Here is a 27,547-nt window from a genome sequence, read left to right on the forward strand (position 1 = left end):
GGAGAATCACTGTCGACCGCCTTTATCAGCTCATCGAACCAGAAACATGCGGCTGTAGCGACAGGGACAATGCATGAAATTGGTTGTAGAAGGTAACCCTGCTGAACAAACATCTTTTTAAGCAAACCTTCTAATTTTTTATCCATAGGATCTTTGAAAGCACAACTATCCTCTATGGGTATAGTGGTGCGTTTGTTTAAAGTGGAAACCGCTCCCTCGACCTTGGGGACTGTCTGCCATAAGTCCTTTCTGGGGTCGACCATAGGAAACAATTTTTTAAATATGGGGGGAGGGACGAAAGGAATACCGGGCCTTTCCCATTCTTTATTAACAATGTCCGCCACCCGCTTGGGTATAGGAAAAGCTTCTGGGAGCCCCGGCACCTCTAGGAACTTGTCCATTTTACATAGTTTCTCTGGGATGACCAACTTGTCACAATCATCCAGAGTGGATAATACCTCCTTAAGCAGAATGCGGAGATGTTCCAACTTAAATTTAAATGCAATCACATCAGGTTCAGCTTGTTGAGAAATGTTCCCTGAATCAGTAATTTCTCCCTCAGACAAAACCTCCCTGGCCCCATCAGACTGAGTTAGGGGCCCTTCAGAAATATTAATATCAGCGTCGTCATGTTCTTCAGTATCTAAAACAGAGCAGTCGCGCTTACGCTGATAAGTGTTCATTTTGGCTAAAATGTTTTTGACAGAATTATCCATTACAGCCGTTAATTGTTGCATAGTAAGGAGTATTGGCGCGCTAGATGTACTAGGGGCCTCCTGAGTGGGCAAGACTCGTGTAGACGAAGGAGGGAATGATGCAGTACCATGCTTACTCCCCTCACTTGAGGAATCATCTTGGGCATCATTGTCATTGTCACATAAATCACATTTATTTAAATGAATAGGAATTCTGGCTTCCCCACATTCAGAACACAGTCTATCTGGTAGTTCAGACATGTTAAACAGGCATAAACTTGATAACAAGTACAAAAAACGTTTTAAAATAAAACCGTTACTGTCACTTTAAATTTTAAACTGAACACACTTTATTACTGCAAATGCGAAAAAACATGAAGGAATTGTTCAAAATTCACCAAATTTTCACCACAGTGTCTTAAAGCCTTAAAAGTATTGCACACCAAATTTGGAAGCTTTAACCCTTAAAATAACGGAACCGGAGCCGTTTTGAACTTTAACCCCTTTACAGTCCCTGGTATCTGCTTTGCTGAGACCCAACCAAGCCCCAAGGGGAATACGATACCAAATGACGCCTTCAGAAAGTCTTTTCTAAGTATCAGAGCTCCTCTCACATGCGACTGCATGCCATGCCTCTCAAAAACAAGTGCGCAACACCGGCGCGAAAATGAGGCTCTGCCTATGCTTTGGGAAAGCCCCTAAAGAATAAGGAGTCTAAAACAGTGCCTGCCGATATTATTATATCAAAATACCCAGATAAAATGATTCCTCAAGGCTAAATATGTGTTAATAATCAATCGATTTAGCCCAAAAAAAGTCTACAGTCTTAATAAGCCCTTTTTGAAGCCCTTATTTACAATCGTAATAAACATGGCTTACCGGATCCCAGAGGGAAAATGACAGCTTCCAGCATTACATCGTCTTGTTAGAATGTGTCATACCTCAAGCAGCAAGAGACTGCTCACTGTTCCCCCAACTGAAGTTAATTGCTCTCAACAGTCCTGTGTGGAACAGCCATGGATTTTAGTGACGGTTGCTAAAATCATTTTCCTCATACAAACAGAAATCTTCATCTCTTTTCTGTTTCTGAGTAAATAGTACATACCAGCACTATTTCAAAATAACAAACTCTTGATTGAATAATAAAAACTACAGTTAAACACTAAAAAACTCTAAGCCATCTCCGTGGAGATGTTGCCTGTACAACGGCAAAGAGAATGACTGGGGTAGGCGGAGCCTAGGAGGGATCATGTGACCAGCTTTGCTGGGCTCTTTGCCATTTCCTGTTGGGGAAGAGAATATCCCACAAGTAAGGATGACGCCGTGGACCGGACACACCTATGTTGGAGAAATCATCTTCCTCCCTGCAGAAATCTTCATCTCCTATCTGCTAGAGAGTAAATAGTACACACCGGTACCATTTAAAATAACAAACTTTTGCTTGTAGAAAATAAAAACTGCAATTCTAACACCACATTCACTTTACCCTTCCGATTGCTTAAAGCCGGCAAAGAGAATGACTGGGGGTGGAGCTAGAGGGGGAGCTATATGGACAGCTCTGCTGTGTGCTCTCTTTGCCACTTCCTGTAGGGAAGGAGAATATCCCACAAGTAAAGGATGAACCCGTGGACTGGATACACCTTACAAGAGAAAGGATATTTGTCTAAAAACAAAATATCCTACAGAGTATTTTGTTTTTACTCTACAGTGTGCCTCAAAATAATAACAATTATATACAATAGCTAAAGCTATAACTATCTAATTGTATGTTATCGATGTTATAAAACATTCCTGCAACATTGCAACTGTAATATTTCTATTAACTGCAACAATATAATTCTGAAAGTCCTTAGTAGATGTTTTAGTGAGTGCTTCTTCATAAGAAATAATGGAATATATGTTATGCAGTGTTACCTGAAAACAGGGCCGATTTATCAAGGGCCGAATAGTACTGATGCCCCTGTTTCCGCATGAGCCTTCAGGCTCGCCGGAAACAGCATTTAAGAAGCAGCAGTCTTAAGACCACTGCTCCTTAAAGTGAAGGTTAATTTGGATGAATTAGTGCCCGTTTTTTTAATAATTATATTAAAAACAAGGGCACTTTAATTCATCAAAATTGACAATTAACTTGTTTTCTTCTAAAACTTACCTTTTAATCCTGACATCTGCTCCAGCGATTCCCCCGGCCATTGGAAGCCTCTGTTTATGTCAGAAATGACTAATCCGGCTTCCTCCAATCACTGCTTTCCCCCCGGGGGATCATGGTCTGAGGCAACGCCGTGATTGGAGGAAGCCGGATTCACCATTTTGGACCTGCGAAGAGGGCTTGCTACGGGCGGAGGAAGTGCTGCAGCGGCTGTCAGGATTAAAAGGCAAGTTTTTGAAGAAAACGAGTGAAATGTCAATTTTGATGAATTAAAGTGCCCTTGTTTTTAATAGGATTATTAAAACCGGGCACTAATTAAGTGTCACACCTTACAGCCTGTTCTGTATGAGGTGATCATTAGTAAAGCACATGGTTATAGCATGTTTATGTGTCACACCTTACAGCCTGTTCTGTATGACGTGATCATTAGTAAAGCACATGGTTATAGCATGTTTATGTGTCACACCTTACAGCCTGTTCTGTATGACGTGATCATTAGTAAAGCACATGGTTATAGCATGTTTATGTGTCACACCTTACAGCCTGTTCTGTATGACGTGATCATTAGTAAAGCACATGGTTATTGCATGGCGTCTTTTACTCACTTTGTCTTGGGGAAATACTTTGCTTTTCTTCTGCCATGTAATGTAATGAATCCCTCTGAGTCTCGCCAGGTCTAAATAACAGCGTCCGTCCTCACAGTTATACCTAAGGAAGACGCAATGGAACTATTTACATATAGACTGTACGTATAGACATTACATATAGACAGTAGATATAGACATTACATCTAGACATTACGTATCGACATTACATTTAGACATTACATATAGACAGTACATATAGACATTACATTTAGACATTACATCTAGACATTACACATAGACATTAAGTATAGTCATTACATATAGATAGTACATATAGTCATTACATCTAGACATTACATATATACATTACACATAGACATTATGTATAGTCATTACATATAGATAGTACATCTAGACAGTACATCTAGACATTACGTATAGTCATTACATATAGACAGTACATCTAGACATTACGTATAGACATTACATATAGACAGTAGATATAGACATTACGTATAGACATTACGTATAGACATTACGTATAGACATTACATATAGACAGTAGATATAGACATTACATCTAGACATTACGTATAGTCATTACATATAGACATTACATATAGACATTACGTATAGTCATTACATATTGATAGTACATCTAGACATTACATATAGTCATTACATATAGACAGTACATCTAGACATTACACATAGTCATTACACATAGTCATTAAATATAGACAGTACATATAGACATTACATACTGTATATAAAGTACATATAGACAGTACAATATAGACATTACATACAGGGAGTGCAGAATTATTAGGCAAGTTGTATTTTTGAGGATTAATTTTATTATTGAACAACAACCATGTTCTCAATGAACCCAAAAAACTCACTAATATCAAAGCTGAATAGTTTTGGAAGTAGTTTTTAGTTTGTTTTTAGTTATAGCTATTTTAGGGGGGATATATGTGTGTGCAGGTGACTATTACTGTGCATAATTATTAGGCAACTTAACAAAAAACAAATATATACCCATTTCAATTATTTATTTTTACCAGTGAAACCAATATAACATCTCAACATTCACAAATATACATTTCTGACATTCAAAAACAAAACAAAAACAAATCAGTGACCAATATAGCCACCTTTCTTTGCAAGGACACTCAAAAGCCTGCCATCCATGGATTCTGTCAGTGTTTTGATCTGTTCACCATCAACATTGCGTGCAGCAGCAACCACAGCCTCCCAGACACTGTTCAGAGAGGTGTACTGTTTTCCCTCCTTGTAAATCTCACATTTGATGATGGACCACAGGTTCTCAATGGGGTTCAGATCAGGTGAACAAGGAGGCCATGTCATTAGATTTTCTTCTTTTATACCCTTTCTTGCCAGCCACGCTGTGGAGTACTTGGACGCGTGTGATGGAGCATTGTCCTGCATGAAAATCATGTTTTTCTTGAAGGATGCAGACTTCTTCCTGTACCACTGCTTGAAGAAGGTGTCTTCCAGAAACTGGCAGTAGGACTGGGAGTTGAGCTTGACTCCATCCTCAACCCAAAAAGGCCCCACAAGCTCATCTTTGATGATACCAGCCCAAACCAGTACTCCACCTCCACCTTGCTGGCGTCTGAGTCGGACTGGAGCTCTCTGCCCTTTACCAATCCAGCCACGGGCCCATCCATCTGGCCCATCAAGACTCACTCTCATTTCATCAGTCCATAAAACCTTAGAAAAATCAGTCTTGAGATATTTCTTGGCCCAGTCTTGACATTTCAGCTTGTGTGTCTTGTTCAGTAGTGGTCGTCTTTCAGCCTTTCTTACCTTGGCCATGTCTCTGAGTATTGCACACCTTGTGCTTTTGGGCACTCCAGTGATGTTGCAGCTCTGAAATATGGCCAAACTGGTGGCAAGTGGCATCTTGGCAGCTGCACGCTTGACTTTTCTCAGTTCATGGGCAGTTATTTTGTGCCTTGGTTTTTCCACACGCTTCTTGCGACCCTGTTGACTATTTTGAATGAAACGCTTGATTGTTCGATGATCACGCTTCAGAAGCTTTGCAATTTTAAGAGTGCTGCATCCCTCTGCAAGATATCTCACTATTTTTTACTTTTCTGAGCCTGTCAAGTCCTTCTTTTGACCCATTTTGCCAAAGGAAAGGAAGTTGCCTAATAATTATGCACACCTGATATAGGGTGTTGATGTCATTAGACCACACCCCTTCTCATTACAGAGATGCACATCACCTAATATGCTTAATTGGTAGTAGGCTTTCGAGCCTATACAGCTTGGAGTAAGACAACATGCATAAAGAGGATGATGTGGTCAAAATACTAATTTGCCTAATAATTCTGCACTCCCTGTATATACAGTACATATAGACAGTACATATAGGGGCGCATTTATCAAGCTCTGAACTAAGCTTGTGGGCCTGTGTTTCTGGCGAGTCTGAAGACTCGCCAGAAACACAGGCCCACAAGCTTCGTTCAAAAGACCGCTATTCCATAACCCTGTCCGCCTGCTCTGATGAGGCGGACAGGAATCACCGGAATTCAACCCGATCAAGTACGATTGGGTTGATTGACAGCTCCCTGCTGGTGGCCCATTGGCCGCGAGTCTGCAGGGGGCGGCGTTGCACCAGCAGCTCTTGCAGCTGGTGCAATGTTAAATGCGGAGAGCGCATTGCTCTCCACATTCAGCGAGGTCTTGCGGACCTGATCCGCACTGTCAGATCAGGTCTGCAAGACCTTTGATAAATAGGCCCCATAGACATTACATATAGACAGTACATATAGACGGTACATATAGACATTACATATAGACATTACATATAGACAGTACATATAGACATTACATATAGACAGTACATATAGAAAGTACATATAGACATTACATATAGACATTACATATAGACAGTACATATAGACAGTACATATAGACAGTACATATAGACAGTACATATAGACAGTACATATAGACAGTACATATAGACAGTACATATAGACATTACATATAGACAGTACATATAGACATTACATATAGACATTACATATAGACAGTACATATAGACAGTACATATAGACATTACATATAGACGGTACATATAGACATTACATATAGACATTACATATAGACAGTACATATAGACATTACATATAGACAGTACATATAGACAGTACATATAGACATTACATATAGACAGTACATATAGACAGTACATATAGACAGTACATATAGACATTACATATAGACAGTACATATAGACAGTACATATAGACAGTACATATAGACAGTACATATAGACATTATGTATGAATTTACATTTTAGAAAGAATGATAAACAAATAAATGTTTGTCTTGGTTCACTCAAAGTGTGATGCTTATTTTATATTAAAAAATAATAACTAAAAATGTGAGAATCTTTTCAGAACTATGCAACCAGTGGCAGCTAAATCTTATACTGGGTGCCTAAATCAGAGCAAGCAGTGTGTGATCCTGATCTGCTAAACCTGCTGCACAGTAAGCTTATTGTGCCATCTAGTGGAGACTTTTCATATTTTTGTGCACAAGCTAAGTACATGAAAGTCCATATTAAACTTTCATGATTCAGACCAGGCAATCCAAAAATAATGACTTTGTTTTCTTGGTATCCTTTGTTTAAAAACATGCCTAGGTAGGTTCTGGAGTGTGCATGCGTTTTGAGCACTATGTGGTATAACATTGCAAACCCTGCTCAAGCTACAGCCATGTAAAAAAGATAGTACGCCCTCTGTGACTTCTATGGTTTTACATATTAGCACATTTAAACAATGTATTTATTTGCAGGCAGGATACAAAACAGAAAAAAACACGAGGGAATGTGAGAAAAAAAAGAAGCATTACATCATGTCAAGATAAAATCCACATAATTCTTCAGTTCAATAATTCTTCTTAACCTTTCACATTCCACAAAACAAGATTTCAATTATATTAGTAACCTTAACGGGACACTAAACCCAATATTTTTCATTCATGAATCAGAGAGCAGAAATTTTAAGCAACGTTCGAATTTACTCCTATTATCATTTTTTTGTTGTTCTCTTGCTATTTTTATTTAAAAAGCAGGAATGTGATGCATAGGAGCCGGCCCACTTTTGGTTGAAAACCTGGGTTATGCTTGCTTATTGGTGGCTAAATGTAAGCCTCCAATAAGCAAGCGCTATCCATGGTGCAGAACCTAAAATGGGCTGGCTGCTAAGATTTACATTCCTGCTTTTAAAATAAAGATAGCAAGAGAACGAAGAAAAATTGATACCAGGAGTAAATTAGAAAGTTGCTTAAACTTTCATGCTCTATCTGAACCATGAAAGAAAAAAAATGGGTTCAGTGTCCCTTTAACCTTTTTTATAATGAAGGAAGGGGGGGAGGGAAAAGTCTGGAAAGGGAGGGAAACAAAAAAAAATGGGGAGGATAAAAAGTCCTTAAGCAGCTTCAATTAAATAGCTTCAGTATACCCCCCACTTCCCCCTTTCCTTAGTAGAATTTAAAATTAGGTAAATACAACAGCACATGGCATATTACACTGTGTCATTATTTATTTAACAAAAATAAAGTCAAAATGGAGAAATGTGTGAAAAACTAATTAAACCCCTACTGCTTCCATAGGAATTAAGAGGCTAAGTAGCAGCCAGGTGCTGCTAATCAAATGCCCTTAATTAATTGATCATTAGCAAGAGTGACTACCTCTATAAAAGCCAAACTTTTAGCAATTTGCTGGTTTGGAGCATTCAGATGTTAACACAATGCCAAAGAGGAAAGACATCAGCAATGATCTTAGAGAAGCAATTGTTGATGCCCATCAATCTGAGAAGGGTTATAAGGCCATTCCCAAACATTTTAAAGTCTATCATTCTACAGTGAGAAAGATTATTCACAAGAGGAAAATATTCAAGACAGTTGTCAATCTTCCCAGTAGTGGACGTCCCAGCAAATTCACCCCAAGGTCAGACCATGCAATGCTCAGAGAAATTGCAAAAAAAACAAACATGAGTTCCATCTCAGACTCTACAGGCCTCGGCTAGCATGTTAAATGCTAAAGTTCATGACAGTAAAATTAGAAAAAGACTGAACAAGTATGGTTTGTATGGAAGGGTTGCCAGGAGAAAGCCTCTTCTCCCTAAAAAGAACAGCACGGCTTAGGTTTGCAAAGTTGCATCTGAACAAACCACAAGACTTCTGGAACAATGTCCTTTGGACAGACGAGACCAAAGTGAAGATGTTTGGCCATAATGGACAGCACCACATTTGACAAAAGCCAAACAGCATATCAGCACAAACAATTCATACCAACTGTCAAGCACGGTGGTGGAAGGGAGATGATTTGGGCTTGTTTTGCAGCTACAGGACCTTGCAGTCATTGAGATGACCATGAACTCCTCTGTATACCTAAGAAGTCTAGAGTCAAATGTGAGGCCATCTGTCCGACAGATAAAGCTTGGCCCAAATTGTGTGATGCAACAGGACAATGATCCCAAGCACACCAGCAAATCTACAACAGAATGGCTGAAAAAGAAAAGAATTAAGGTGTTGCAATGGCCCAGTCAAAGTCCAGACCTCAACCTGATTGAAATGCTGTGGCGGAACCTTAAGAGAGCTGTGCATAAAAGAATGCCGCAAACCTCAATGAACTGAAGCAACGTTGTAAATAAGAGTCAGACAAAATTCCTCCACAACGATGTGAGAGACTGATAAAGCCATCCAGAAATCGATTACATCAAGTTATTGCTGCTAAAGGTGGTTCTACAGCTATTGAATCATAAGGTCAACTTAGTTTTTCACACATGGCTTCTCCGCTAAATGTCTGCCTGTTTTTAAGCCACTACAGACAGCGTCTCATCACATGCTTTTGTATTTGCTTTTCACAACAGGGGGCTGCTAGTTCATGTGAGCCATATAGATAAGATTGTGCTAACGCCCGTAGGTTGTGGCAGACACTGCACTAATTGGATAAAATGAAAGTCAATAGATAATAAATAAAAAGTCTGGGGAATGGGTAATAAAGGCATTATCTATCTTTTTAAACATTAACATTTTTGGAGTAGACTGTCCCATTAAGTATGCACTTCAACAAAGTATACTAAGAGAACAAAATAAGTTTGATAACAGAAATAACTTGTAGAAATAAATTATGAAAGTTGAATTTGACTTTACTGTTCCTTTAACTTTCAGTTCAGTTGCATTGCAATTCTCTATAATAGGATTGACCAAGATTGTGACCTAAGGGCCACTGTTAATAAAGATTCACTGTACAACATAAACACACTTCAAATAAAAAATTTGCCATAACTGATTCATTTGATTTAGGTGCCAAAGGCAATGTCACCAGTACAAAGCTTCTGTTTAAGGAACATTGCTCATTTAAAATACAGGTGCCATGATTCAAAAGCCTGCATTACCCAGATTGGAAGACTGTACATCCCATTGACCCCGTCAGCTTACTGACCTGGGAACCAATCACAACTGCTGTCGCCTCTGTGAGTGTACAGATGCCCACAGATCTTACCAAGGCGCCAGCAGTTGTGATTGGTTCCCAGGTCTGTGCAGCCCAATGACCCCGTCAGCTTACTGACCCGGGAACCAATCACAACTGCTGTCACCTCTGTGAGTGTACAGATGCTCACAGATCTTACCAAGGCGCCAGCAGTTGTGATTGGTTCCCAGGTCTGTACAGCCCATTGACCCCGTCAGCTTACTGACCCGGGAACCAATCACAACTGCTGTCGCCTCTGTGAGTGTACAGATGCCCACAGATCTCACCAAGGCTCCAGCAGTTGTGATTGGTTCCCAGGTCTGTACAGCCCATTGACCCCGTCAGCTTACTGACCCGGGAACCAATCACAACTGCTGTCGCCTCTGTGAGTGTACAGATGCCCACAGATCTTACCAAGACGCCAGCAGTTGAGACTGGTTCCTGGGTCAGTGGTGGCGCTTGAGCTAAGAGGGTTCAAACGGCCGAAGCAGTTGTGTTAGTCGCATGTTTTATTGAATCTAGTAAGTGAGATTGTTATGGTGTCTTAGGAGAATACAAGTTGTACGCTGCTTAGAATTGAGGCTGTGCTTTGTATCCTGTTTTCCAATAGGTTCAATGAGGTGCTCATCTGATTTATATTTGTTTAAATAAATGGTATCAGTGTCTGGTGTTTCCCCCTGTGCAAAGAGCTTCATTACTTCCTATAGGAGGCAGCTTCTCATTTTCTGGGACTTCTGGGTTCAGTCCCTGATTTGGTAAGTAGAGGTTTTGTAGCACAACGCTTAAAGGGACAGTAAAGTCACAATTAAAACATTTATGTACAAACAATATATTGCAATTTGTTGGTTTTTTTTTATTGTAAGATCGTGTACAAAGTGTACAGTTTAGTCACAAGGAATTTTCATGGCACAGATAAAGCCTTTCATTTTTTTATTTTAAATTCCACTTTGCTTCTATTATCTAATTTGCTTTCTTCTCTTGGTATCCTTGGTTGAAAAACATACTTAGGTAGGCTCAGGAGCAGCAATGCATTACTAGGAGCTAGCTGCTGATTGGTGGCTACACATATATGCCTCTTGTCATTGGTTCACTCAATGTGTTTAGCTACATCCCAGTAGTAAATTGCTGCTCCTTTAACAAAGGATTCCAAGAGAATGAAGCAAATTTGATAATAGAAGTAAACTGAAAATGTGTTTAAGATCTGTATATTCCGTGGATCACTCCCACAGAGGCTACCGCTGAACATCTTCACAAGCTCCTTTCCTTCATCAGAGACCATTTAGATTTTCTATCTACGTTTATTTCAGAAAGGAAACTTTCGTTTTTTTCAATAGTTTTAACTTTTTAACAGGAATTTTGCTAAAAGACTTTTTTTTTTTTTAACCGGACAGTTTTCTCTGGAAACATCTGGGACTTTGTTGAAAGGATCCTCTTTGTTTTACTGGACAACGGAGAGTGAAAATAAAATATACATCATTACATTTATTTATATTAAAGGGACACTCAGGTTTTATTACATTTTCATGAGTCAGATAGAGCAGCAATTTTAAACAACTTTCCCATTTACTTCCATTAACAAAATGTTCACAGTCTTTTTATATTTACACTTTTTGAGTTACCAGCTCCTACTGAGCATGTGCACGAATTCACAGCATATACGTATATGCATTTGCGATTGGCTGATTGCTATCAAATGGTACAGGGGGAGTGGAAATAGACATAACTGAAATCTAGATAAAATCCCCAGGGGGGAAAAAAGAAGGCGCGCTCAGCAGTGTATTAGCGTATTGGTTATATTAAAAAGTTAGTAAAAAACTGTTCTGTTGGTAATGTTCTTTAAGTTGGTGAGAAGGGGGGAGGGAAGGCTGCTCCTCTTGATCCCGGAGTGTCGGGTGAACTAACAAACGAAAAAAGCAGAAAAAGGGCGCCCCATAGCGTAATTCTATTTTTCAACGAAGATGTTCTTTTTTTAAAAAAGAATTGCGCTTACCAGATGAGATGGCACAGTGCTGTGACCAGTACAATAGAGCAGGCTAGCACTTCACAGCGGCTAGTACACTGGGACCGGTTCCACTCGTATGGATCACCGATGCTTTCCTGGTGCTGCACGGCTATTTGGAAAACTCCAAAAACCTAGTGTATCAGTGGTGCCATCTGTGCACTAGATGGCAGCAGTTTTATAACAATGTTATACATTAGCAAGAGCACTAGATGGCAGCAGTTTGTAACAATGTTATACATTAGCAAGAGCACTAGATGGCAGCAGTTTTATAACAATGTTATTCATTAGCAAGAGCACTAGATGGCAGCAGTTTGTAACAATGTTATACATTAGCAAGAGCACTAGATGGCAGCACTGCTGCCATCTAGTCCTCTAACTAATGTATAACATTGTTATAAAACTGCTGCCATCTAGTGCTCTTGCTAATGTATAACATTGTTATAAAACTGCTGCCATCTAGTGCTCTTGCTAATGTATAACATTGTTATAAAACTGCTGCCATCTAGTGCTCTTGCTAATGTATAACATTGTTATAAAACTGCTGCCATCTAGTGCTCTTGCTAATGTATAACATTGTTATAAAACTGCTGCCATCTAGTGCTCTTGCTAATGTATAACATTGTTATAAAACTGCTGCCATCTAGTGCTACTGCTAATGTATAACATTGTTATAAAACTGCTGCCATCTAGTGCTCTTGCTAATGTATAACATTGTTATAAAACTGCTGCCATCTAGTGCTCTTGCTAATGTATAACATTGTTACAAACTGCTGCCATCTAGTGCTCTTGCTAATGAATAACATTGTTATAAAACTGCTGCCATCTAGTGCTCTTGCTAATGTATAACATTGTTATAAAACTGCTGCCATCTAGTGCTCTTGCTAATGTATAACATTGTTATAAAACTGCTGCCATCTAGTGCTCTTGCTAATGTATAACATTGTTATAAAACTGCTGCCATCTAGTGCTCTTGCTAATGTATAACATTGTTATAAAACTGCTACCATCTAGTGCTCTTGCTAATGTATAACATTATTATAAAACTGCTGCCATCTAGTGCTCTTGTTAATGTATAACATTGTTACAAAACTGCTGCCATATAGTGCCGCAGACACGTGCACGCTCCTGAGCTTATCCTTTGTTGAAAAGCAGGAAGGTAACAAGAAAACAAAGATGTATAACTGCCATCTAGTGCTCTTGCTAATGAATAACATTGTTATAAAACTGCTGCCATCTAGTGCTCTTGCTAATGTATAACATTGTTATAAAACTGCTGCCATCTAGTGCTCTTGCTAATGTATAACATTGTTATAAAACTGCTGCCATCTAGTGCTCTTGCTAATGTATAACATTGTTACAAACTGCTGCCATCTAGTGCTCTTGCTAATGTATAACATTGTTATAAAACTGCTGCCATCTAGTGCTCTTGCTAATGTATAACATTGTTATAAAACTGCTGCCATCTAGTGCTCTTGCTAATGTATAACATTGTTATAAAACTGCTGCCATCTAGTGCTCTTGCTAATGTATAACATTGTTATAAAACTGCTGCCATCTAGTGCTCTTGCTAATGTATAACATTGTTATAAAACTGCTGCCATCTAGTGCTACTGCTAATGTATAACATTGTTATAAAACTGCTGCCATCTAGTGCTCTTGCTAATGTATAACATTGTTATAAAACTGCTGCCATCTAGTGCTCTTGCTAATGTATAACATTGTTACAAACTGCTGCCATCTAGTGCTCTTGCTAATGAATAACATTGTTATAAAACTGCTGCCATCTAGTGCTCTTGCTAATGTATAACATTGTTATAAAACTGCTGCCATCTAGTGCTCTTGCTAATGTATAACATTGTTATAAAACTGCTGCCATCTAGTGCTCTTGCTAATGTATAACATTGTTATAAAACTGCTACCATCTAGTGCTCTTGCTAATGTATAACATTATTATAAAACTGCTGCCATCTAGTGCTCTTGTTAATGTATAACGTTACAAAACTGCTGCCATATAGTGCCGCAGACACGTGCACGCTCCTGAGCTTATCCTTTGTTGAAAAGCAGGAAGGTAACAAGAAAACAAAGAAAAGTTGATAATAGACGTAAATTGAAAAGTTGTTTAAAATAGTATTTTCTATCTGAATCATGAAAGAAGATTCTGGGGTTATATGTCTCTTTATTTCTCTATGTGGTGTGAAGCTATATGTTACAAGAGATTTACAAGCATTGCTCTGTGAGTATTAAATGACAAACTTACAGCTCAAACACAACAGCCCACTCTGGTAAAAACAGTAAGTGGGTTAGACCAGCACCGTGCATCCCAATAAATATATCCGAGTTGTGTGTGATTGCCAGTTGTTCAAGGAAACCAACCTCTCTGTAAGAAGAAAACACAAAATTACACAATAGTGATGGCTAAACAGAAGTTCTCAGATATAAAGGACAAAGATAGCAAGGCTCAAAATTTTCACTAGCCCACTAGCCATTGGCGAGTGGAAATTTAACAGTGGCTAGTGAAAGTTAGAGAATGTCTACAAATAGTATGTGTTATTCCTCTAGGGCTATAGGGACCCCATTAGTGCTTAGACTTTTACTTCTGAGAGGGTAAACAGGGTCAAAGGGAGATTGGAGAGGAAAAGTGAAAGTGTAGAAAAAGATAGCATTAAGAAATGGTCTGAAAGAGAAGGGAGGGGGGAAAGAGAGATTGAAGAGAGGCAATGGAGAAAGAAAGATGAGAGATGATAATCATAAAACAATATTTCCAGGTCTGCTATGACCTCACATTAATGTCAAAACTCTCTGCTTTCTCTCAATTCAACAACTTTCTTTTTCTATCCAGCTGTTGTCTTCCCCAAAACGCTAGCTGATGTTATTAACTATAAAAAAAAACTATTAAAAATATATATTAAAAAATGACAGCCCAATGAGGTGTTTTGCATTGTCTAAACATATGCAAAGAGGGAGAGTTAGTGGGTGTGGTGTGGGCAGGGTAGTGGGTGGGATCAAAAGGGGCGGGGAACATTTTGGGCTGGCTAGTAGCATAGGGATTGAAATTTTGAGCCCTGGTGATAGAATGTAATTTTGGAAGTATATTGTATAAATGCCTCTATTTAATATTGAAATGGTCAGATTACAATTTTGACCTTTCACACAACAAGCTAATAAAAATACTCACTTGTATTTATAATCAACAACTTGCACTTCTAGTGTAGACACTGTCTTGAGAGCACGAACCAGCTGGGAAACAAAAAAAAATTTGTTATTGCTTTAAGTCAGTATTAAATATGTCTGTGGATTTGCACAGTGAGAGTTTTATTATACTGGCAGAAGTCTTGTGAATAACACGTCACTGTGTCCAGCACTAGATTTGTGTATCACCACCTACTGGAGTTTTATTATACTTGCAGAAGTCTTGTGAATAACACGTCACTGTGTCCAGCACTAGATTTGTGTATCGCCACCTACTGGAGTTTTATTATACTGGCAGAAGTCTTGTGAATAACACGTCACTGTGTCCAGCACTAGGTTTGTGTATCGCCACCTACTGGAGTTTTATTATACTGGCAGAAGTCTTGGGAATAACACGTCACTGTGTCCAGCACTAGATTTGTGTATCGCCACCTACTGGAGTTTTATTATACTGGCAGGAGTCTTGGGAATAACATGTCACTGTGTCCAGCACTAGATTTGTGTATCGCCTACTGGAGTTTTATTATACTGGCAAAAGTCTTGTGAATAACACGTCACTGTGTCCAGCACTAGATTTGTGTATCGCCACCTACTGGAGTTTTATTATACTGGCAGAAGTCTTGGGAATAACACGTCACTATGTCCAGCACTAGATTTGTGTATCGCCACCTACTGGAGTTTTATTATACTGGCAGAAGTCTTGTGAATAACACGTCACTGTGTCCAGCACTAGATTTGTGTATCGCCACCTACTGGAGTTTTATTATACTGGCAGAAGTCTTGGGAATAACACGTCACTGTGTCCAGCACTAGATTTGTGTATCGCCACCTACTGGAGTTTTATTATACTGGCAGAAGTCTTGTGAATAACACGTCACTGTGTCCAGCAATAGATTTGTGTATCGTCACCTATTGGAGTTTTATTATACTGGCAGAAGTCTTGGGAATAACACGTCACTGTGTCCAGCACTAGATTTGTGTATCGCCACCTACTGGAGTTTTATTATACTGGCAGAAGTCTTGTGAATAACACGTTACTGTGTCCAGCACTAGATTTGTGTATCGCCACCTACTGGAGTTTTATTATACTGGCAGAAGTCTTGTGAATAACACGTCACTGTGTCCAGCACTAGATTTGTGTATCGCCACCTACTGGAATTTTATTATACTGGCAGAAGTCTTGTGAATAACACGTCACTGTGTCCAGCACTAGATTTGTGTATCGCCACCTACTGGAGTTCTATTATACTGGCAAAAGTCTTGTGAATAACACGTCACTGTGTCCAGCACTAGATTTGTGTATCGTCACCTATTGGAGTTTTATTATACTGGCAGAAGTCTTGGGAATAACACGTCACTGTGTCCAGCACTAGTTTTGTGTATCGCCACCTATTGGAGTTTTATTATACTGGCAGAAGTCTTGAGAATAACACGCCACTGTGTCCTGCACTAGTTTTGTGTATCGCCACCTATTGGAGTTTTATTATACTGGCAGAAGTCTTGTGAATAACACGCCACTGTGTCCTGCACTAGTTTTGTGTATCGTCACCTATTGGAGTTTTATTATACTGGCAGAAGTCTTGGGAATAACACGTCACTGTGTCCAGCACTAGATTTGTGTATCGCCACCTACTGGAGTTTTATTATACTGGCAGAAGTCTTGGGAATAACACGCCACTGTGTCCTGCACTAGTTTTGTGTATCGCCACCTACTGGAGTTTTATTATACTGGCAGAAGTCTTGGGAATAACACGTCACTGTCCAGCACTAGATTTGTGTATCGCCACCTACTTGAGTTTTATTATACTGGCAGAAGTCTTGCAAATAACACGTCACTGTGTCAAGCACTAGATTTGTGTATCGCCACCTACTGGAGTTTTATAGGTAATTTCATGAAGGTTTTGTTGGCTTAGAGTCTAACGGCTAGATTACGAGTTTTGCGTTATGAGTAACAAAGCAGCGTTAAGGCTCATAACGCTGCTTTTTCACTCACGTTGCTATTTCGAGTCTTGTAGGTACAGCTGTCCCACACACTTTTTTGGCCGTACCGCAAATTAACTTACGCAATTTGGGTTGTCTTTTTTCAATGGGACTTCCATAGCGCCGATATTACAAGCTTTTTTTTGGAGGCCAAAAAGTGAGCGGCACAGCCTATCCCGCAAGATTCGTAATGCATTCTAAAGTCAGTAATTATGAGTTTTACGTTACAGAGCTGTAGCAAAAGAATCATAACTAAAGTGCTAAAAAGTACACTAACACCCATAAACTACCTATTAACCCCTAAACCGAGGCCCTCCCGCATCGCAAACACTATAATAAAATGATTAACCCCTAATCTGCCACTCCGGACATCGCCACCACTATATTAAACATATTAACCCCTAAACCGCCGGACTCCCGCCTTGCAAACACTAGTTAAATATTATTAACCCCTAATCTGCTGTCCCTAACATCGCCGCCACCTACCTACATGTATTAACCCCTAATCTGCCGCCCCCCAATGTCGCCGCCAATATACTAGATTTATTAACCCCTAAACCTAAGTCTAACCCTAACCCCCCCTAACTTAAATATAATTAAAATAAATCTAAATAAAAATTCCTATCATTACCTAAATAATTCCTATTCAAAACTAAATACTTACCTATAAAATAAACCCTAAGCTAGCTACAATATAACTAAGTTATATTGTTGCTAGCTTAGGGTTTATTTTTATTTCACAGGCAAGTTTGTATTTATTTTAACTAGGTAGAATAGATACTAAATAGTTATTAACTATTTACTAACTACCTAGCTAAAATAAATAAACCTGAGTTACACTACAATTACATAAATTACCTAAATTACAAAAAAAACCACTAAATTACACAAAATAAAAAAAGACATTATCAGATATTTAAACTAATTACACCTAATCTAATAGCCCTAACAAAATAAAAAAGCCATCCCAAAATAAAAAAACCCTAGCCTAAACTAAACTACTAATAGCACTTAAAAGGGCCTTTTGCGGGGCATTGCCCCAAAGAAATCAGCTCTTTTACCTGTAAAAAAATACATACACCCCCCAACAGTAAAACCTACCACCCACACAACCAAACCCCCAAATAAAAACCTAACTAAAAAAAAACTAAGCTCCCCATTGCCCTGAAAAGGGCATTGGATGGGCATTGCCCTTAAAAGGTCATTTAGCTCTTTTTCAATTGCCCAAACCCTAATCTAAAACTAAAACCCACCCAATAAACCCTTAAAAAAAAACTAACACTAACCCCTGAAGATCCACTTACAGTTGTTAAGAGCCGACATCAATCCTCAACGAAGCCGGGAGAAGTCCTCAGCAAAGCGGCAAGACGTCCTCAACGAAGCTGGGAAAAGTCTTTAGCCAAGCAGGCAGACGTGGTCCTCCATCAGCCAATCGGAATTTTTCACCTTTAATTCCGATTGGCTGATAGAATTCTATCAGCCAATTGGAATTCAAGGGACGCCATCTTGGATGATGTGATTTAAAGCAACATTCATTCGGGAAGAAGACGTTGAAAGAAGAGGATGCTTGGCGCCGGATGTCTTGAAGATGGAGCCGCTCCGCACCGGATGGATGAAGATAGAAGATGCCGTCTGGATAAAGACTTCTGCCTGTCTGGAGGACCACTTCTGCCGGCTTGGATGAAGACTTCTCCCGGCTTCATTGAGGACTTCTTGCCGATTCGCTGAGGACTTCTCCCGGCTTCGTTGAGAAAGGATGTCGGCTCTTTAAAACTGTAAGTGGATCTTTAGGGGTTAGTGTTGGGTGTTTTTAAGGGTTCATTGAGTGGGTTTTAGTTTTAGATTAGGGTTTGGGCAGCAATAGAGCAGCAATAGAGCTAAATGCCCATCCAAATGCCCTTTTCAGGGCAATGGGGAGCTTAGGTTTTTTTAGTTAGTATTTTATTTGGGGGGTTGGTTGTGTGGGTGGTGGGTTTTACTGTTGGGGGGTTATTTGTATTTTTTTTTTTACAGGTAAAAGAGTTGATTTCTTTGGGGCAATGCCCCGCAAAAGGCCATTTTAAGGACTATTGGCAGTTTAGTTTAGGCTAGGGTTTTTTTTTATTTTGGGGGGGGCTTTTTTATTTTGATAGGGCTATTAGGTTAGGTGTAATTAGTTTAAATATCTGATCATTTGTTTTTATTTTGTGTAATTTAGTGTTTGTTTTTTTTGTAATTTAGGTAATTGTATTTAATGTATGTAATTTATTTAATTGTTGTGTAATGTTAGGTGTTAGTGTAACTCAGGTTAGGTTTTATTTTACATGTAAATTTGTATTTATTTTAGCTAGGTAGCTATTAAATAGTTAATAACTATTTAATAACTATTTTACCTATTTAAAATAAATACAAACTTTCCTTTAAAATAAAAATAAACCCTAAGATAGCTACAATGAAACTATTAGTTATATTGTAGCTAGCTAAGGGTTTATTTTATAGGTAAGTATTTAGTTTTAATTAGGAATTATTTAGGTAATGATAGTAATTTTTATATAGATTTATTTTAATTATATTAAAGTTAGGGGGGGTGTTAGGGTTAGACTTAGGTTTAGGGGTTAATAAATTTAGTATATTGGCGGCGACGTTGGGGGCGGCAGATTAGGGTTTAATAATATTTTACTAGTGTTTGCGATTCAGGAGTGCGGCGGTTTAGGGGTTAATATTGTCAGTATATTTATGAAAATCTTAGCAGTGCTATCCAAATAATATATATAAGTTTATGGCAGGGTTATAAACACAATACAAAGAAATAGAAACCCTTATCAACCATGCACCTACTAGACCATACAATTAATATAAATATCTGAATTCTTTTATTTAGTTAATATCCATGAACATATTGAACTATATTTGCAATAAAAGGAAACTAAATAAAAGTTTATATGCGTTAAAACCAACTCTTAAGATATGCTATCCTTCTTACAAAACCCAGAAAAATATACCTTCACAATTCAGCCTTTTATTTATTTAACACAATGGGACTAAAAACCTTTAACATCCAAACAATACAATTCTAAACAGTGTTTATAAAACAATAGGATAATATATAATATATATATATTCTGCTATTTAACTGCAATTTATCCTAATACAAAATTAACAATATCAGAACTTGCATAGATGAGTTACTTGGTCAATCAGACGCAGATTTAAACAATATATGTATATAGGCTGTGAAATGCTAACTTGAGAAAAAAAACAAAAAAAAAAAAAACACACTGCTTCTTTAAATCTATTAAATACAAATTAACTATGCATATAACTTATCTTACAAAACCTTGAATACGTTACCAAAGTAAAAAGCAGTCGATATCCGATATTCCTTGGTAGGAATTATTTTACCTCAGATCACCAATAAGTGTATATCGCAATCAATGAGAAGGGTAGATTAGCTTTGCTCAAGTAAAGTGGTATCTCGCACCCAGCGGGAACCAGTTACAAGTTTTAGCTTCAGCAGAAAATCTGTCCCTTTCTCTCCATTGCATTCACTTTTTATTTGGTTTTTCCATCATTGGTAAATTGTGGGTGGCCCTGCGGGAGCTGACCTTCCCATTGGTTATCTGGGAAGTCTAAATCGGATTGGCCCTTGGAAATTTCATTTTTAACAGCCAGAGAGAACCTTCTGGCTGTAGTTCTCGCAACAAAACACCAGGTGGCAGCACAAACAGACACAGCAACATTTGAAACAACTTAAGTCAGTATTTCTATGAAATGGTTATTAATTTTATCATAATTTACTGCGACAACTATTCATAATATTTGTTTTGGATAAGTTATATCTTAATGAATTTTCTGATCATTTTGATATGAAACATCACATATCTAACATTATATTAAAATAATTTATATTTCATTTAGCCTAATAGAAAATTTATATCTCAGTCATATCACATCAAAGTAACTTCCATATCTTCATCTCACTATATTTTAAGAGATGTATTTAAAACTTTATAAACATTTGTTTCACATTTATATGATATGACATTTCATTTCATTCAGGCATTCCATCTCTTTCTAAGTGCATAGATTGATGCTCATGATCAATGGTTGTCTGCAATAAAAATAGAAATAATTATTAGAGATGATCCAAGCATTTATATGTCTATGGTCCATAAGTATTTATTTATATTCTTAAAAACACAGAGGCTAAGTAAGATCTTTTATGTTTTCAAAACATATATATATATATATATATATATATATATATATATATATGCACTTCAAATAAGGGATTACCAAAATGGTCATTCAATCTATACTAATTCTGAATTTATTTCCTATATAAATATCCCCTGCAGCAATCATCCACCTAATACAATGTGCTTAATTTTAATATATATATATCATGAATCATTCCAAACATACATGGAAAACTGGCATTGTTCCCCTTGCAAAATGCATCCAACTCTATCTGTGTCACCTTCCCCCTAGCTGTGTATTTGCAACACATCTTACTTTGAAATCACAAAACTTAGGTGAGAAATTCCAGAGGGGTCCTTGAACACATTCTTTTCTCTCACCAAATGTTTTGGGAGTTATAAAACTCTGCATATATAGTCAAATGAGTAGGAAAAAAAAATGTTTGTGTGTTTTACACCATAGGAGGTGGTACTTCAAAAGCTATGCTGATTTTCAATCCTGATAAACGTGTATTCATCCAGCTAACCCATCTGGTAAGGGGGTTGGGACCCCCTGTGATGTTAAACAAACTCATGTTCAATTAATCCTGAGGTCTCATCTAACATATACAGTGTATAAAATATACATATATATGTATACATATGTAATATTCATCATAATATTCATATACTCTGACAATATGTTTATTATAGTGGTGGCGGCGACGTTGGGGGCGGCAGATTAGGGGTTAATAAGTGTAAGTAGGTTGCGGCGACATTGGGACGGGAGATTAGGGGTTAATAAATATAATGTAGGTGTCGGCGATGTCGGGGGCGGCAGATTAGGGGTGTTTAGACTCGGGGTTCATGTTAGGGTGTTAGGTGTAAACATAAATGTAGTTTCCCCATAGGAATCAATGGGGCTGTGTTACGGAGCTTTACGCTGCTTTATTGCAGGTGTTAGGCTTTTTTTCAGCTGGCTCTCCCCATTGATGTCTATGGGGAAATCGTGCACAAGCACGTACAACCAGCTCACTGCTGATTTAGGCAGCGCTGGTATTGGAGTGCGGTATGGAGCACAATTTTGCTCTACGCTCACTTCTTGCCTGAAAAACCTGTAATACCAGCGCTGAAGGTAAGTGAGCAGTGAGAAAAAAATGCTCGTTAGCACCGCATAGCTCCTAACGCAAAACTCGTAATCTGGCCGAAAAGTGTTTACTGTCCCTTTAAATTTTCATAATTCAGACAAATTTTTTTTTATTCAAACATCATTATTAGGGTTTCCAAACATATAGCAAGGCTGAATGACTTTAGGATATAAAATATTTTAAATAAATAATCACATAATGTAATTATCCTTCTCAAGTTATGACAGAAAACAGTCATATAAAGCCACGCATGAAGACAAGATAAATAACTCAATAACAACACAAAAGAAGGTGAAAGAATATACAATTAAGAGAGAAGCAACAGGTAAGAACCTTAAGAAAACTAGTTTAAGTAATAAGGAATTTGATTAACACTCCGGTCTAAGCAAAAAAAAGAATAAGAGTTGCAAGCAGGAAGAAGAAATAAAATACATTTTTCATGTACACGAGTAAGTTCTAAGCTGTTCTCCCAGCATTTAATGTTGCTTTTTGAGACACTTCTACTGGTGCATAATTAATTTTTTCAGAAAACTATACAGGCTGGTAATGTCTGTGTGTGTTTCTTTAAGGTGCTTAAATTATGTAATGCCCTTATTATAAACAATGGATAATAATATAAATCTTTCCCGCTCTCAGTCACATTATGCGCCGTAATAAAAAAAGGGGAAAAAATCATACCTCATCCAAGTTCAATATTTTCCGAAACTCTGTACTGCGTATGAGTATGGTGACTCGTATTTTCTCCACCTGAATTTAAAATAAAGAGCAATTTAACCTAAGAATTCAAACAGTAGAAATATTTATCTGGTACACAAAACCTCAAAACTGAGCAAAAACAGAATTTATGCTTACCTGATAAAATTATTTCTCTTGTGGTGTATCCAGTCCACGGATTCATCCTTTACTTGTGGGATATTCTCCTTCCCAACAGGAAGTGGCAAAGAGAGTACACAGCAAAGCTGTCCATATAGCTCCCCCTCTAGCTCCACCCCCCAGTCATTCGACCGAAGGTTAGGAAGAAAAAGGAGAAACCATAGGGTGCAGTGGTGACTGTAGTTTAAAAAGTGAAAGTAAAAACAAAAATTGTATTGAATAATGTAACGCTATTTTGTAACACCTAATATTCTCCTTACTAGACAATTAGAATTGTATAAATGTTTTTACTATTAATTACTTATGTTCTTATTTAGAGTTTGTTAATATTTCTCTTTATACGGTAATAATATACCCCATTTGTGCCTAAAGCCAAAAGGCGCATTTAATGTTTATCACATGTCAATTTGAGATTTAAATGTGAACAGGCATTTAAGGGGTTAAATTTTGTTACATGTATAAAGGGCTGTACAGGGAATCAGCTGCTATCCCTGATGAAGTGCTTTTTGTAGCAGGAAACGCGTTGGAGAGCAGTAGCTCCTGTTTGCAAGGGTGTTAATACAGTAATGTGTGCTTTATATTCTTAAACAGTATTAAATAAAAGTTTTGTTTTTACTTTCAACCAACAGTGCAGCCTGCAATCCTTTCCATCACAAAGGACTCTTTAGCTCGTTATAACAGCGTTGGGAAATCGCTGTCTTGAAAGGATTTGTGGAATATGTCTAGCCTCTGAGGTTAAAGTGCAAGTGTAAGTGCTGCTGGTAGCGTGCAATCAATTGAGCTGAATAGCAGGTGTGTACAGCGTTCCGGATCCACAAGGAAAGTAACAAAGTTTTTTGCATCCTGCTTCCCCTCCCTGCAGTGAGTAGGACCGGTTGGACGTATCGTCTGAATCTACAAGGTATTGTCCGGTGTGGGGGAGAACTGTATAAGGTTTATGAAGGCAAGAAACTTTCCAAACAGTTTGTATTTGAAAATTGGTTTTTCATTAACCTAGTACCTGCTGTTTTGTATGCTCTGTACGTTCACATATACCTTGATGCTCTGTCACAATATCGTGACTCATATTGAATATACCAAGATTTGATACCTATCAAGTGTTTGGAGTGAACATATATGGACTCATACCTGTCTTGCACCCAGCATATATATATCTATAAAATTACTACACGCTTGCACACAAAACACAATTTATGCTTACCTGATAAATTTATTTCTCTTGTAGTGTATTCAGTCCACGGGTCATCCATTACTTATGGGATTATATCTCCTTCCCAACAGGAAGTTGCAAGAGGATCACCCAAGCAGAGCTGCTACATAGCTCCTCCCCTCACACGTCATATCCAGTCATTCGACCGAAAACAAGACAAGAAAGGAGAAACCATAGGGTGCAGTGGTGACTGTAGTTTGAATTAAAATTTAGATCTGCCTTAAAAGACAGGGCGGGCCGTGGACTGAATACACTACAAGAGAAATAAATTTATCAGGTAAGCATAAATTATGTTTTCTCTTGTTAAGTGTATTCAGTCCACGGGTCATCCATTACTTATGGGATACCAATACCAAAGCTAAAGTACACGGATGATGGGAGGGACAAGGCAGGAACTTTAAACGGAAGGAACCACTGCCTGTAGAACCTTTCTCCCAAAAACAGCCTCCGAAGAAGCAAAAGTGTCAAATTTGTAAAATTTTGAAAAAGTGTGAAGTGAAGACCAAGTTGCAGCCTTGCAAATCTGTTCAACAGAGGCCTCATTCTTAAAGGCCCAGGTGGAAGCCAAAGCTCTAGTGGAATGAGCTGTAATTTTTTCAGGAGGCTGCTGTCCAGCAGTCTCATAGGCTAAGCGTATTATGCTACGAAGCCAAAAGGAGAGAGAGGTAGCCGAAGCTTTTTGACCTCTCCTCTGTCCAGAGTAAACGACAAACAGGGAAGAAGTTTGACGAAAATCTTTAGTTGCCTGCAAATAGAACTTCAGGGCACGGACTACGTCCAGATTATGAAAGAGTCGTTCCTTCTTTGAAGAAGGGTTAGGACACAGTGATGGAACAACAATCTCTTCATTGATATTCCTGTTAGAAACTACCTTAGGTAAGAACCCAGATTTAGTACGCAGAACCACCTTGTCTGAATGGAAAATCAGATAAGGAGAATCACAATGTAAGGCAGATAACTCAGAGACTCTTCGAGCCGAGGAAATAGCCATCAAAAACAGAACTTTCCAAGATAACAGCTTAATATCAATGGAATGAAGGGGTTCAAACGGAACACCTTGAAGAACTTTAAGAACTACGTTTAAACTCCACGGCGGAGCAACAGTCTTAAACACAGGCTTAATCCTAGCCAAAGCCTGACAAAAAGCCTGAACGTCTGGAACTTCTGCCAGACGTTTGTGTAGAAGAATAGACAGAGCAGAAATCTGTCCCTTTAACGAACTAGCAGATAAGCCCTTTTCTAAACCTTCTTGTAGAAAAGACAATATCCTAGGAATCCTAACCTTACTCCATGAGTAACTCTTGGATTCGCACCAGTATAAATATTTACGCCATATCTTATGGTAAATTTTTCTGGTAACCGGTTTCCGAGCCTGTATTAAGGTATCAATAACCGACTCCGAGAATCCACGCTTTGATAGAATCAAGCGTTCAATCTCCATGCAGTCAGCCTCAGAGAAATTAGATTTGGATGATTGAAAGGACCCTGAATTAGAAGGTCCTGCCTCAGAGGCAGAGACCATGGTGGACAGGACGACATGTCCACTAGGTCTGCATACCAGGTCCTGCGTGGCCACGCAGGCGCTATCAGAATCACCAATGCTCTCTCCTGTTTGATCTTGGCAATCAGTCGAGGAAGCATCGGAAATGGTGGAAACACATAAGCCATGTTGAAGACCCAAGGGGCTGTCAGAGCATCTATCAGCACCGCTCCCGGGACCTGGATCCGTAACAAGGAAGCTTGGCGTTCTGGCGAGACGCCATGAGATCCAGATCTGGTTTGCCCCAACGATGAATCAGTTGAGTGAAGACCTCCGGGTGAAGTTCCCACTCCCCCGGATGAAAAGTCTGGCGACTTAGAAAATCCGCCTCCCAGTTCTCCACGCCTGGGATGTAGATCGCTGACAGATGGCAAGAGTGAGACTCTGCCCAGCGAATTATCTTTGAGACTTCCAACATTGCTAGGGAACTCCTGGTTCCCCCTTGATGGTTGATGTAAGCCACAGTCGTGATGTTGTCCGACTGAAATCTGATGAACCTCAGAGTTGCTAACTGAGGCCAAGCTAGAAGAGCATTGAGTATTGCTCTCAACTCCAGAATATTTATTGGGAGGAGTTTCTCCTCCTGAGTCCATAATCCCTGAGCCTTCAGGGAGTTCCAGACTGCGCCCCAACCTAGAAGGCTGGCATCTGTTGTTATAATCGTCCAATCTGGCCTGCGAAAGGTCATACCCATGGACAGATGGACCCGAGAAAGCCACCAGAGAAGAGAATCTCTGGTCTCTTGGTCCAGATTTAGCAGAGGGGACAAATCTGAGTTATCCGCATTCCACTGACTTAGCATGCAAAATTGCAGTGGTCTGAGATGCAGGCGCGCAAATGGCACTATGTCCATTGCCGCTACCATTAAGCCGATTACTTCCATGCACTGAGCCACTGACGGGCGTGTAATGGAATGAAGGGCACGGCAAGCATTTAGAAGTTTTAATAACCTGGACTCCGTCAGGTAAATTTTCATCTCTACAGAATCTATAAGAGTCCCTAGAAAGGAGACTCTTGTGAGTGGTGATAGAGAACTCTTTTCCACGTTCACTTTCCACCCATGCGACCTCAGAAATGCCAGAACTATCTCTGTATGAGACTTGGCCATTTGAAAGCTTGACGCCTGTATCAGGATGTCGTCTAGATACGGAGCCACCGCTATGCCTCGTGGTCTTAGAACCGCCAGAAGTGAGCCCAGAACCTTTGTAAAGATTCTCAGTCTACTGTGGTCATGTATTGACCCTCTTGGATCATGGGTAGGATGGTTCGAATAGTTTCCATTTTGAAAGATGGAACTCTTAGGAATTTGTTTAAGATTTTTAGGTCTAAGATTGGTCTGAAGGTTCCCTCTTTCTTGGGAACCACAAACAGATTTGAGTAAAACCCTTGCCCTTGTTCCGTCCGCGGAACTGGGTGGATCACTCCCATTACTAAGAGGTCTTGCACACAGCGTAGAAATGCCTCTTTCTTTATTTGGTTTGCTGATAACCTTGAAAGATGAAA

At 38.8% G+C, this 27,547-nt stretch overlaps 1 protein-coding gene across 2 annotated transcripts in view; it reads right to left on the reverse strand.

Annotated features, from left to right (window-relative positions):
* Nucleotides 1–27,547, reverse strand: part of EOGT (EGF domain specific O-linked N-acetylglucosamine transferase) — a 198,417-nt gene that overhangs the window by 39,850 nt on the left and 131,020 nt on the right. For both annotated transcript variants that reach the window (XM_053720694.1, XM_053720693.1), the window contains 4 exons: nucleotides 23,100–23,168; nucleotides 15,123–15,184; nucleotides 14,205–14,324; nucleotides 3,447–3,549 (listed from right to left, as the gene is read on the reverse strand). In XM_053720694.1, coding sequence (XP_053576669.1) covers nucleotides 3,447–3,549; nucleotides 14,205–14,324; nucleotides 15,123–15,184; nucleotides 23,100–23,168 — 354 coding nt within the window. The remainder of the gene's footprint in view (nucleotides 1–3,446; nucleotides 3,550–14,204; nucleotides 14,325–15,122; nucleotides 15,185–23,099; nucleotides 23,169–27,547) is intronic.

The sequence above is a fragment of the Bombina bombina genome, chromosome 7 (genome assembly GCF_027579735.1).
Source record: "Bombina bombina isolate aBomBom1 chromosome 7, aBomBom1.pri, whole genome shotgun sequence".
Taxonomy (NCBI): Eukaryota; Metazoa; Chordata; class Amphibia; order Anura; family Bombinatoridae; genus Bombina; species Bombina bombina.